Source organism: Centropristis striata, chromosome 24, assembly GCF_030273125.1.
Source record: "Centropristis striata isolate RG_2023a ecotype Rhode Island chromosome 24, C.striata_1.0, whole genome shotgun sequence".
Lineage (NCBI taxonomy): Eukaryota > Metazoa > Chordata > Actinopteri > Perciformes > Serranidae > Centropristis > Centropristis striata.
The window spans coordinates 6,481,325-6,494,355 of record NC_081540.1 but is presented as its reverse complement, the minus strand read 5'-3'; the positions used below and the strand labels follow the sequence as shown (position 1 = coordinate 6,494,355).

General features: G+C 37.0%; 1 protein-coding gene across 1 annotated transcript; it reads right to left on the bottom strand.

The window, feature by feature from the left end:
- Positions 1-2,298: 2,298 nt before the first annotated feature.
- On the bottom strand, positions 2,299-11,793 carry aamp (angio-associated, migratory cell protein). The gene is made up of 11 exons (XM_059327971.1): positions 11,495-11,793; positions 10,602-10,742; positions 10,392-10,511; positions 9,272-9,411; positions 8,865-9,009; positions 7,954-8,037; positions 6,401-6,516; positions 6,226-6,320; positions 5,385-5,475; positions 4,580-4,734; positions 2,299-3,553 (listed from the first exon to the last, which is right to left on the bottom strand). Exons 1-11 carry the CDS (start codon positions 11,583-11,585, stop codon positions 3,478-3,480), a joined length of 1,254 nt encoding a protein of 417 aa, XP_059183954.1. The 5' UTR covers positions 11,586-11,793; the 3' UTR covers positions 2,299-3,477.
- Positions 11,794-13,031: the final 1,238 nt, after the last annotated feature.

Below are 13,031 nucleotides of genomic sequence, written 5' to 3'. Positions count from 1 at the left end.
TTTTTTTAAAGTGGGGTTTGTACCAAGGTAATAACAGTTTTGGATTTTCCTTTTTTTTTCGTTGTGAATTTTTGTTTTCAAATTTAGTTCGTTTTTAGAGTGAGTTTGCTAGTTTTTATTTTATGGAAGTTTAGTTTTTATTAGTTCTAGTTTCTTTGTAATGGGGTAATTGTTGGGTGTAAGATTCAAAAAGGTTACAATAAATTTTGCCTTTATTTCCTTTTCCTTATCCATCTCAGCCCATATAAGGTCATTAACCCTCGCAGTTCCGGGTGTGAAGTGCTGAACTTTTATAAGGCAATTATTAGGCCAACATTTCCATATTAAACATACTTTTTAAAATTGGTCTTTTGTAATATTAAATGTTTTTGAGACACTGAATTTTAGGTCTTCATTAAATGTAAGCCATAATCCTTTATTCTAAATTAGAAGAAATTAAATCAATTAAGACATGAAATGTTTCATTCCGTGTGTAATGGATCTATATAATGTGTTATTTCTTGTTTAATTGAATTACTGACATAAACATTTTCTATGATACTCTAATTTATTGAGATACACCTGTAGTTACTAAAACTAACAGGAACTACAACTCTTCCAAAACAGTTGGGACACTAAAAATGTATAAAATCAATACAGAGTGCTTCACTGATCAGTCAAAAACATTACAACCACTGACAGGTGAAGTAAATATCTCTAATTATCTCGTTACCATGGCACCTGTCAGTGGGTGGGATACATTTGGCTGCTAATTTATGAATTGACTTTGAGGTTTTGGAAATCTGTCATCAAATCGGGATAATGAAAATACTCACATAGACCACAGATATTTTTCAGGACACAGTGATTTATGGTTTCCTGTCATGATAATTACTATAATCGACTATTTTTTTGCCAAGTTCAAATTATAAGAAAAATATAACAATATGTTTTTGCTCTGTTTTTGACTGAGCTGTTATGAAACAGAAGCCCATTTTAATGTGTTTGTCCCTTTGCCTCGTCTTCCTCCAGACGTGTTTACCTTGGCACCAGCACCTGCCTCTCTCTGCTCAACCCATTTGTTCGGCATCTGTTGTGAGCACAGCAGCCCTCAGGGAATATAAGCTGCAATTTAATAGATCAGGCTCCGGCCTCGCCGAGGTCTAAAGGTGATAATCTTTTAGGCCACTCCTAGCCTTTGTCTTTACGCAGGCTGACCTTTGAGGCCAAACACACAAACTGTGACAGATGAGGAAAATATCCTGCAACACATGGCAGGTGTTATTTTCCCCTGGTGGCTGAGCTCCATCCAGCTTCATGCAACTTGGATGAGTTTTATCATGTCATAACTGAGGACTGAGGCTTTTTTTTTTTTGACTTTACAATGCCGTCAAGAAGTACACAAACATGTTTGCGTGTTCAGGGGTTTTATCGCCAGCCGGGCTGTCAGGGCTGAGTTATGCACGGGCCTGTGCACATTTAGACCCATACAATGACTGCATGAGCTGAAAATCCAGGTACAAGGAAGAAGCACTTGTGCACAGGATACCGATTGACAGTTGTTTTTCCTCATTGTCACGGACAGCCGAGAGGAGAGAAAAATAACCCAACAATGGAGTTAGAGGAAAAGAATAGGCTTTGGCCTCGAAGCAGGAATTCTAAAAACTTCTATGAGGCTCTGTTCGACTGTTTCACAGTGACTTTGCTTTCTGTTAAGTCTGGTTTTTATCAGAGTGGGTCACCAATCAAAGCTCTGACTCTGCTGAGGAGGTTCTTGCTCAACTAAAGTGCAATAATGTTGGTGACCTGGCTCTTTATTTAAGCTGCTCTGTATAAACACGTGAGACAATGGCTGGTGAGCTAATGTCTTCCAGTTTGTAGGAAATTCAACAAAGCAGCAAAGTGTTGCTCTATTCTGCACAGTCGTGGACATCTACCTGTTTCAAGTGCAAGTTATTGGATATTGCATACATAACATCTTAATAACTTTGTTTTTTAGACAGCTCAGACATGCAATAACAATATATACAGTCATGGAAATAATAAGTAGACCACCCAATTGCAGCTGTGTAAATAATCTCTTTTTGTCATTATTCTCTAGATGGCTGCATCTCTGATGTGATTCAAAATGATCGTTTTTTTTAATTTGAAGCAGCACATGCTTGTGTGTATAAATGCTGAATATGGTCAAAATGACACAATCTGGTGCAAAGAAGTAAAAAAAATGATCAATTCCAAGGCCAAAGCCCAGATTGACACCAGTATTTAATAAAATGCATGTATTATGCTTTAATGTAAATGAGATCAAAAATATCATTTTTAATGTGTTTCAATGGCGCGTTTTACGTGCTCAACCTTAAGAGTGTAACTATAGTTTGTCCTCAGTGTATTTTAGCCTTACTGCAGGAGCTGAGCTGGAAATTACAATATCAAATAAAAATATAAAATCTTGCCAAAATTCATGCCAAATGCATGAACACAGCCGAAACTATTAACAAATGAAGAATGAAAAGCAGCTTAACCTGCCATGAGCTTAAAGGAGGAGCTGATGCATGTCTCACATCTTTGACAAGAAATAACAAAACAAGATCGTTCAACATCACACAGACAGGGCTTCGATGTAACACTGGATTAATGAAATTTGGTAGTTAATGCAGGATTTTATGAAGAATTTGGGATTTTCTAAAGAGAATCTGCCACTATGACTGTACTCACCACCTCCACATTTACAATTTTCTACATTTAATCATATCCCGGTGGTGGTTTTGGGAAACTTAAAGGTCCTGATGTTTCCAGACTGACTCATATCTGATAAATTAGATAAAACAGATTTGGGTAAAACAGAAAAAAACGATAGTCTAAACAAGAGCCCATTAAAATTCATCTCAGCCCACTTCATGTCACTGTGACCAGAGGATCCACTTTTGTCCTCCAATAAGTATAAACTCATTGCTTCTCATCTAAACACAGACAGAAATAGATGAAGTTGAAATGTTCTAAGAGGTGGGCGTTGACATTAGTCACAAAGGAAACCACGCCTGCTCAAAAATCAATTTACATGGTGACCCAGAAAGTATATTATTTATTTGTCTGTATTTACACTTGCATCAAAATCTAGATTATTCATGATGCGTCTCTTTAAAGACCACACACACACACACATGCACGCACACACTCACACTTTTAGAGGGTAAACTAGGACTAGGGGTAATTCACTCCTTACATTTTAATTGAGATCAAACAAAATTTTCTGTCTCATGTTTTATCTCAAAAACTCTTTTCTTCTGCCAATTACGCACAACTGAAGTTCTGGTGAAACGGAATCTTTTGGATGCTATAATCCAAGTAAAACAGGTCAGATAAGATGGTGAGACCACACCACGACGTGCTCTCTGCAGGATTAGAGAACAAAAAGTCAGATTATGAAATGTCTCTGTTATTTCTGCTGAAGTGTTTCCTCCTCCTGCTCCTCCTCCTGCTCATCTCTTCCTGCTCTCTTTACCGGTCTGGTCTCTGCAGGCAGAAGACTTTGGCCCGAAAGTCTCCTGAAGCAGTGACAGCGAGCGTTGCTTCCCTGAAACAGACGTGAACAAAAGTGAGAAAGCAACAAAATGTAGTGATTAGGGATGTACGATATTACCGGCACGTTATCGATATTGGCTTGAAAATTAACTATCGGACATCAACCAACATGCCGACTTAATAATAAACTGATTAAATAATGGGGGGGGGGTAACGCTTTATATTAAGGTCCTTGTAATAACCATTAATTAACAAGTAATAAGGCCCTTGTAAGTCCTTACAAGATGCTTATTAACATTATTGTGTGTTTATAAGCTTATATAAGTGTTATTAATGGCATTACAAACACCCATGACCCACCCATTATGTCTTTGCCATGCCTTTATTAATCTTATTTTGTTTGCTTATTGATATTAAAATATACTTTATTGCTCATCTATTATAAGTTATCTATAAGTTAACTATGCTTTTTGCAACTACCGGATCTAAAGCGAGAACAATGCCTTATTACTTGTTAATTAATGGTTATTAAGGACCTTATTATAAAGCGTTACCTAATGGGGTGCACATCATCTCTCTGCTGCACCTTGTTTGTAGCTCATAGAATTGTGCAGTGTAGTCTGAGCCCACCTGTTTATTTATGTTCTGATTAGGGACTGAAGTTGCTTATATTCTTTGTACTTTTTGTGATTTTGTTTGCACGGTGCAGATTGAGTCGTCACATATTGGGCTCCTGTTTGAAGTTAAATTTGAATTTATGCAGCAGTCTGTAAGGTACACGTAGTTTTATTCAATCTGGGTTTAATTGCTGTTACAGTTGCACTTTTCACATGTTCCCAGTGAACACTGGTTATGTTTACTTATTATGTCAGTTGGGAAATTGGCCAAATTTGCCCTGATTGTGGGTATTAGTTGTGCAGGAAAAAAAATATTGGTATCAGTAATCAGCTAAATTAGTTGTAAAAAAAACCCGGCATAACGGATATCTGCAAAAAATACGATATTGTGCATCCCGAGTATGGATTAAAGACATACCAATTACCACATATCAATATATATCCCTGACAGGATATCATACCTGTTGAGTGTGAAGCTCAGGATCTCGGCACCGTGGCCGAGGTACTCCGACACCATGCTGCCGGAGCGGGCGTCCCATAAACGCAGCGCTCCGTCTAAGCAGCAGGTGGACACCACAGAAGAAGACTCCTCCCACTGTAGTTGAACGATGCCAGCCTGGAGGAACACGGAGGAACACGGAGAGACTCTTTAGGTGACAACAGCAGCTGGGAAAAGTTGATGTTTCTAACTGGAAAACCACTTTAACCCTCTGAACTCCACAACTGACTGGCAAGTTTAAAAACGGCATGTTTTTCTTGAAAATTACTCACAAAAAAAAGGTCACGTGGAATATTCTCCAGAGAATGACTTCCTCCAACAAGCTCTATTTTTTTTATAATTCAAGTTTTTATTGAAAACAAGCTCTTTTCTTAAAAAATAAATATCTCCTTGCTGTCTCTCCTCAGTTATTCTATTAATGCATTTCTTGTGTGATCTCCCTATCAAGTTCCTAAACTTATATATATATATATATATATATATACCTGTAAGTATATTTAACACATTATATTATATTTCTAATTGGAAAACCACTTTAACCCTCTGAACTCCACAACCGACTGGCAAGATTAAAAATGGCATGTTTTTCTTGAAAATTAAACTTTAAAAAAAAGTTGAAATTACAACATTTATCATAGCCAGAAACTGTAAAAACAAATTTTCACACTTCTGACCATTTTTGAAGAAATCATGTTTGATTAGAACTGGTGATTAAACACAATATCCAAAATTTCCACCAACTGAGCAAAGTTAACTGTGCTAGTTACCTCATGTTGGCACCTGTGCCTCTCTGCTTGTGTGGCGAGGTCATATATGGCCAGAGTCCCATCCAGGTACGCCACCGCCACCAGAGGAAGGCTGGAAACACAACACACGACAGTGTAAGGGCGCTTTCACAACCCAAAGTTAGTCTGTTTTAATCCGACTCTGGTTAAATCCTTGTTGCAGTTCATTTGGTTGCTTGTGAACGCTCCGACCGTACTCTGGTGTGCACCAAACAAACCGGTCTGACCCAATTAACCCATTTAGGCCTAAAACACCTGGAAAAAATGCCTGTAAAACCTCTGGGCGATTTTAAAACAATCCCCTAAAACCTGAAGTTTTTCTGTAAATTCAACAGAAGTGTCAACTCTTCCTACTAAATAATAGATTTTTCAGCCTCTGTAGCAGATAGAAATGAAATTCAAAAAGTATTTGAGAGCTTATAGCCAGTTCTGGAAAAGTCCCATGTTGCATTGCAACACTCCCACATGTATTCTGATGCATTTCAATGGCCAAGAGACCGAAAATAGGTGGAAAAAACTACAAATACTACAAAACGACGTGTCCGCTTTCCCGGCTTTAATGGTAGAATAACGCAACAGCGCCCCAGGTTTTAAGCGGTTTTAATTTCCCGGCTTAAAGGAAATGAACCAAAACGTGGTGGATTGTGGGCTTCCTGCTCGGGCCTTTTGTGAGATGTACAAAGATAACAGCATAAAGATTAAGTTTGTATCATTCAGTTTCACTCTGTAGGCTACCACTGAGCTAATGCTAATTTATCATTGCAGAATTATCAACCTATTGCTCAAAATAACTTCATATTTACCATCATACTTTACAACTCACATGTTGCAGAATCCCACAGATTCCACAGAGTTGGAGTCCTCCATGTCTCTGGCTCCTCCGGCTTTGCCTCCGTCCACAGTGAACACACCCACCACCTTCACACAGAAACACCACAATCACACACTGATGGAGGCTGATGGAGAACAACGTGTGGATGTGTCAGTCTAACACCAACCTTTCCTGTGGTGGTGTTGATGAGCTTGGCACAGCCGTCAACGGAGCCGGTCAGCACCAGAGAGCCGTCCTTGTTACAGGCCAGGCAGGTGAGCGCCCCCTGGTGTCCGTCCTGACCTGTTCAACAACACAAATCATTTAAACCAGAGGTCTCAAACTCGCGGCCCTCGTGACAATATTTTGTGGCCCCCACCTTGATATGAAAGTTTAATGTGAGTTTTATGTGAATGTTGTGTGTGGAAGGTCCCTTTATTGCTCCAGCTGGAGCTTTGTTTCACTTGTTTCTATGACGACATTAACAAAAAGAAAGGCAGCTGCTACTGGAGCGTTTATTATCTGCCGTGTTGTTGTTACTGGAAGAAGTGGAAATGTTATGTCATGTCATTTTGTGTCTTTTTTTTGTAATTTTGTGTTGGTTTTTTTGGTAATTTTGTGTCTTTTTTAAGTAATTTTGTGTCTTTTTCTTTTTTTTTGTAATTTTGTGCCTTTTTTAAGTAGTTTTGTGTCTTTTTCTTTTTTATTTGTAATTTTGTGTCTATTTTGGTCATTTTGTGTCTTTTTTTTAGTAATTTTGTGTCTTTTTTGTTCATTTTGTGTCTTTTTGTTTTTAGTAGCTGGCTGCACTGTGGACTGTGAATCTTTTATAATTCGTTTGGAGTGTTTAGTTTTATTGGCCTGGGACTCTAAGTTTGATTAATGTCTGAAACTTTTAGTGTTTCACTTACTGGCTTTTATTTATTCCTTTTACTTTGTTCCATTAAACAACGACCTCTTTTTAACCTTGTTTCATCTCAATAAATGCCAGAATGAATTTCCCATTTGGGTTGGAGAAACAGAGTCACGTGGAATATTCTCCAGAGAATTACTTCCTCTAACAAGCTCTTTTCTTAAAAAAATAAATATCTCCTCAGTTCTTCTATTAGTGCATTTCTTGCGTGATCTCCCTTCCAAGTTCCTATACTTATATATACACACAACTATAAGTTTATTTAACACATATATTATATGTTACTTAACAGTATACATATAATGTATTACACTGCCAACTCCATGGAAACATGGCTGTTTACTACGTGATGATGACTCCATTTCTAAATCACAGCAACTTCACCAACTCAGCACAGCATAAAAACTTTGTGGTGATATTTCAAGATTTTTTAATTTTCAATTCCACTGTTATTATGGCACTAATCATAAAACATTTTTTTTAATTGAAATAGCTCAAAATTTGGACAAAAAAATTAAATATGTGTAAAAAAAACACAAAAAAATGCGATCAACCTGCCCTGAGGGTTAATGTTTAGAAGTACCGTAGATCACACATGATAAAACAGACAAAATTGGTATAGAAGTGTAAATGTCTACTTTTACTTTTCCTCCAGGGAAACATTTTTTTTAAACTTTTGACCCAAAATTGTGTAATTTTGGGTCAAAAGTTTAAAAAAAATGTGACAAAATTGGCACCCAAAAACCCTCTAAACAAATAAAAGACAACCTGCAAATAGGACAAATATGGCATTAATATGTGAGAGAAATAAAAGCTGCCAGACTCACCTTTGATGACATGGATAGCGTTTCCCTGCTTCAGATCCCAGACGCGTATCGTCCCGTCGTCGTAACCAACCACAGCACGTTTCCCTGGAGGAAAAGTAAAAGTAGACATTTACACTTCTATACCAATTTTGTCTGTTTTATCATGTGTGATCTACGGTACTTCTAAACATTAACCCTCAGGGCAGGTTGATCGCATTTTACGCGCTTTTCATTCTTCATTTGGTAATAATTTTGGCTGTGTTCATGCATTTGGCATGAATTTTGGCAAGATTGTGTATTTTTATATGATGTTATTTCCAGCTCAGCTCCTGCAGTAAGACTAAAATACACTGTGGACAAACAATAGTTACACTCTTAAGGTTGAGCCATTGAATCCCATTTGAAATGCAATTTTTGATCTCACTTTCGTTTAACTTTAACGTAAGTGAGATCATTACTTGCTTTAACGGTTAAAGCATAATACATGCATTTTATTAAATCCTTGTACTACTACTATTATTATTACATATTATATACTGTACTATTATTATATACCGTCCAGTCACTATAACATTATAATCATCATCTTGCAACTGTACCTTACCGACCAACTTATCTTCTTTTTAACTTCTTAAGTGTCCTTGTTCTATTCTGTGTTTTTTCTATTGTTGTTTGTATTTATTGTACCGTAGCATTTTATTCTGTTGTATTTTATTGTACTTCAATACCAGGCTACTATGACAACCGAATTTCCCTTCAGGGATGAATAAAGTTGTCTGTCTGTCTGTCTGTCTATACAGACATGACAAACTCATGACATAAAAATAGTTACACAGCTGCAATTGCAGCCAGGTCTGTAAAAATGGTGGCACCATGACCGAAACCTGGCATACAAAGGGTTAAAATATTCAACGACAAAATATGTCTCTCACCATCAGGCAGGATTTTGCCGCTGGTGGCCGGACACGCAGGACTCTGGAAGGTTTTACAGTCTCCTGACGGGATCTTCCACATCCACACGTTGCCGTCGTTTGTTCCCGCCATCAGCACCGGAGCGCAGGGATGCCACTCCATCCACTGAGGAGGAGGAGGAGGAGGAGGAGGAGGAGGAGGAGGAGGAGGAGGAGGAGGAGGAGGAAGCGGGGCAGACGACCACAAATTAACTTTAAACACAGATTATTTCCTTCTTAAACCCACTGCAGCTTCACAGATTCCTCATAAACTCCTTCAGTCCCAGTAAAAGTCTTTACACAAACGCTGACAGATGCACAAACTAAACAGACACAAGCTGATGTTGTCTTTCTGGATTATGACACGCTCACAGTCTCTGCTCTCTTACCTCCAGATCTTCCACTTCGAAAGACCAAATCTCCTCTTTGGTTTCTACTTTCCACACTTTAATCAAGCCGCTCATGTCGCCCGACGCCAGCATGGACGAGTCGTGGCTGAACTCGGCGTACGTCACAGAGTCTTTGTGGCCTGTGGAGACAAAGAAGGTCATCAAGACACATTTTTTTTTATTCCACATCCATTTAGAGCACAAGAAAATTAAAACATGATACTAAAATTGCTTCTATTTGTAGTTTTTCCCTATAAAAAGAAGCAGAACATATTGGAAGTTTTTGTTTAATGCATGCAATTTTTTTGGGAAGCAAATGTAACACTTGAGGGTCAAGTTCAAGCACTTTTAATGCCAAAATCAAACCTTTATCGTAGCATCTAATTTGTCAATATACATTTTAAAAAATGGAGTAAAAGGATAAAATTTTAACATTAAATTTTGATCATTATTACTTAGTGTTTGCACAACAAACAAATAGACAACCAGAATTATTTTTCTCTTAAAATATTTCATGTTTTTGGTTTACTTTAGTGACTGTGTGGATACAATGTTCAAGCTGTATATTCAAATTCAAGCATAATCCTAAACCTGTAATAATTAATATTTGTTAAAAAAAGTTAAATTTTGTCCTAAATTTTCAAGCCTATATCATAGTATCTAAATTGTTGATATACATTTCTAAAAATCCATTAAATGTATTACACTTTAACATTAATTTTTGATCATTATTACTTTGTGTTTACACAACAAACAAATAGACAACCAGAATTATTTTTCTCTTAAAATATTTCATGTTTTTGGTTTACCTCAGTGACTGTGTGGATAAAACACCAGATTACATTGAAAATCAAGCATTTTCAAGGAGTATATTCAAATTCAAGCATAACCCTAAACCTGGAATAATTAATAATTGTTAAATAGTTACGTCTTGTCCTACATTTTCATGACTTTGTTGAACCTTGAACTCTCGGTTTAACATTATCGACTTTCAAGCACCAAAACTAATTAAGATGATCACTCAGTAAAGGCAACGTTGGGGCTTTCTTTTATTTCACTGCTTCAAATATTGAGGTTAAAAAAAAACTTTTTTAGTATAGTTTAAAGTTTAATCTCTCACCTTTGCACTCCAGCAGGAGTTCTCCGTCGCTCACCCTCCAGACGTAGGCGATATCGTCCTCTCCTCCGGTTACGGCCATGCTGTTTGTGGCAGGGTCCAGTCTCACAGTGAGGACTAAACCTGGACAGCCGGAGGAGAAGAGTCGTTTTAAAAGCTTCCCCAACTGAATCTGCCCCGTTATAAGAGTTTAAAACAAAGGCAGGATGTTACCGGTGTGTTTGGAGAAGGTGAGCTCGCTGTCGTCTCGCTCTGCCTCAGCTTCCATCTCGTCCTCCGTCTCCCAGCCTTCGTCATCCTCCACGTTCCCGGAGTCTTCAAAGTCGACATCCTCCAACTCGTCAGCCAAGTCATCTGAGCAAGAGAGAGAGATAAAGTTACATTTTTTTTATACCAAGACTTTTGAGCCCTTTTTCTTTAAGTCAAGTTAATGTTGTCTGTTTTATTATATGTCTTAGGACCAATATTTACAATCAATGTTTAACGATGTGGACACTGTCTCATTGTAAACATTACGGCACGTATCTGGTCCACCAACTGACACTTACTTTAATGAGGAATCTTATCTTTATCCCCACAGTCTTCCACTTTTCTATTTAAACGATACTTTCTAATTTTATTTCTGTTCTTGGTTGGAGTTACTGGAGCGAAACCAAATTTCCTTTCAGTTGAAGATAAGATATTTTTAGGTTTAGGTTTATTTTTTGCACATTTAGAATTACATAAAATGACAAAGATAACAAATAATGTAAAGTGCAGGGAGAGGCAGAAAACTCAGATGGGCTTATTTAAAGCCTCCACCTAAAATTTCATAGTTATAAGAAAGTAATAAACTGATAATAGAAAAAACAGGACATTTTAGGTACATCGTTCTTAGTTTATCAATTGATTATCAAATTTATGTAAGATATTATTTTTGTTTTGTCTGCCAGGGAACAATGTGTCAGTGAGATAGTTTCTTATAAAGTTACTATTACATTTGTTGTCCAGGATTAAAATCCCTTGTATTGACAATGGGACCAGTTGTGGTATCATAGCCTGATACAGGATGCCAACGTTGCCAAAAGTGACTGAAATTAAAGTGTTGTGAATAGTTTGAAACCAACCTGGACCAGCATCCTCCTCATTTAGGTCGATGACTTCAATGATTTCTTCATCTCCGTGGAGCTGAATCTCGTTTCCCTGCGTGTTTTCCATGCTGTTAGCGCGCTAAAAGCTAGCAAAACAACCGAAAAGTAGTATAACCGTGCTAGTAAAGCTAACTAACCTGACTTCAGGCTACCTCGCGCTTAGCTGACTACTATCAGAGTCCGTTAAAAGTTACACTTTAGCTCACAAACGTCAACAACAGTTAAATATCAAACTAACTGCCTCCCCATGTTTTCTTCACATGTTTCGCTGACTGGCTGCTCGAGCGACGGGCGCTCAATGATGACGTATAGATAATGTCATACCTTCAGCGTCAGTTCCTCTCCGTGTCCACATGGTGACGCTGTTGTACAAAACAACAATAATACTTCTGTGAAAAATAATAAATAACCAGTTTTTCAATGACTAGGCTTAATATATAAACACCCTTAAATGTGCTGTTTCTCCTCCAACACTTTTATTAACAGTAAACAGAAATATTCTCAATAATGCAGCCAAAATTATAGGAAAAAAAGGATGTTTAAGACCGAAGACAGTTAAGATGAGTGATGAAATAAATATATTTGATGCTGTATTTTAGTCAATATAAGATTAAAATGAACATGCTGTATCTCATGCATATATTTTTTTTTGATTGTTAGAAACAAAAAAAGCTATTGAGACTTTTATTAAATTATTAAATGATGAGAACATGATGTGTATCAAAATGTACCTGTGCATACATGAATATGTGTACAATAAAATAGTAAAAATATATACTTTTTATTGTATTTTGCTAGCTTTATTTATTTATTTTTTGTTTATTTATCTGTTTTTACAATTTTTTTTCATAGTTTGATGTTATCCTTAAATTCTTCTTTTTTCATTATCTGGATTATATGCTTAAATGTGTGCAAATAAAATAAATAAATTAAAATAAAATAAATATTTAATACAAAAAAATATAAAGAGCTTGATAAAAGTGTTTATGTTTTTGCTCCAGCTGATATAAACTAGTGCTGTTCAGTAGGGGTTTTTTTTGTTTGTTTTTTCATTTTTGTGGAATAAAGAAAAATATAAATAGTAAATTTCATTAGCAGCAGTAGCCTTGCAGACAAGCCTTTCTTTCTTTTTCAGTTCCTATTTTTTGTGCTGAATATTTCACAGAGCAGCCCAGGAAACAAAAGTCCTTGCATGTGCAAAAAAAAGAAATCTTGGCCACTGACTCCCTCTTAAAATATTACTGTGAAGTGTTCCTCATTGTGTGATTGCAGCCTAATAATATGTCACTTTCAGTCTAAACGTGATAAGTTCCCGCTTCTAACAGTGTGATTATGCTGCCTTGCCAGTCTCGCCAGAAAAGAAATCATTCTCTCTTATTCCCTCCATGATTAACACTCAGTTGCCTTCGCTGCAGCGAGCAGTGAACTGAGAGTTCAGACACTTATGAATCATCGAGCTTCACTACCGACTGTGTCGTCTCTATTACAGTGAGCTGTAATTTACACGTCTGTT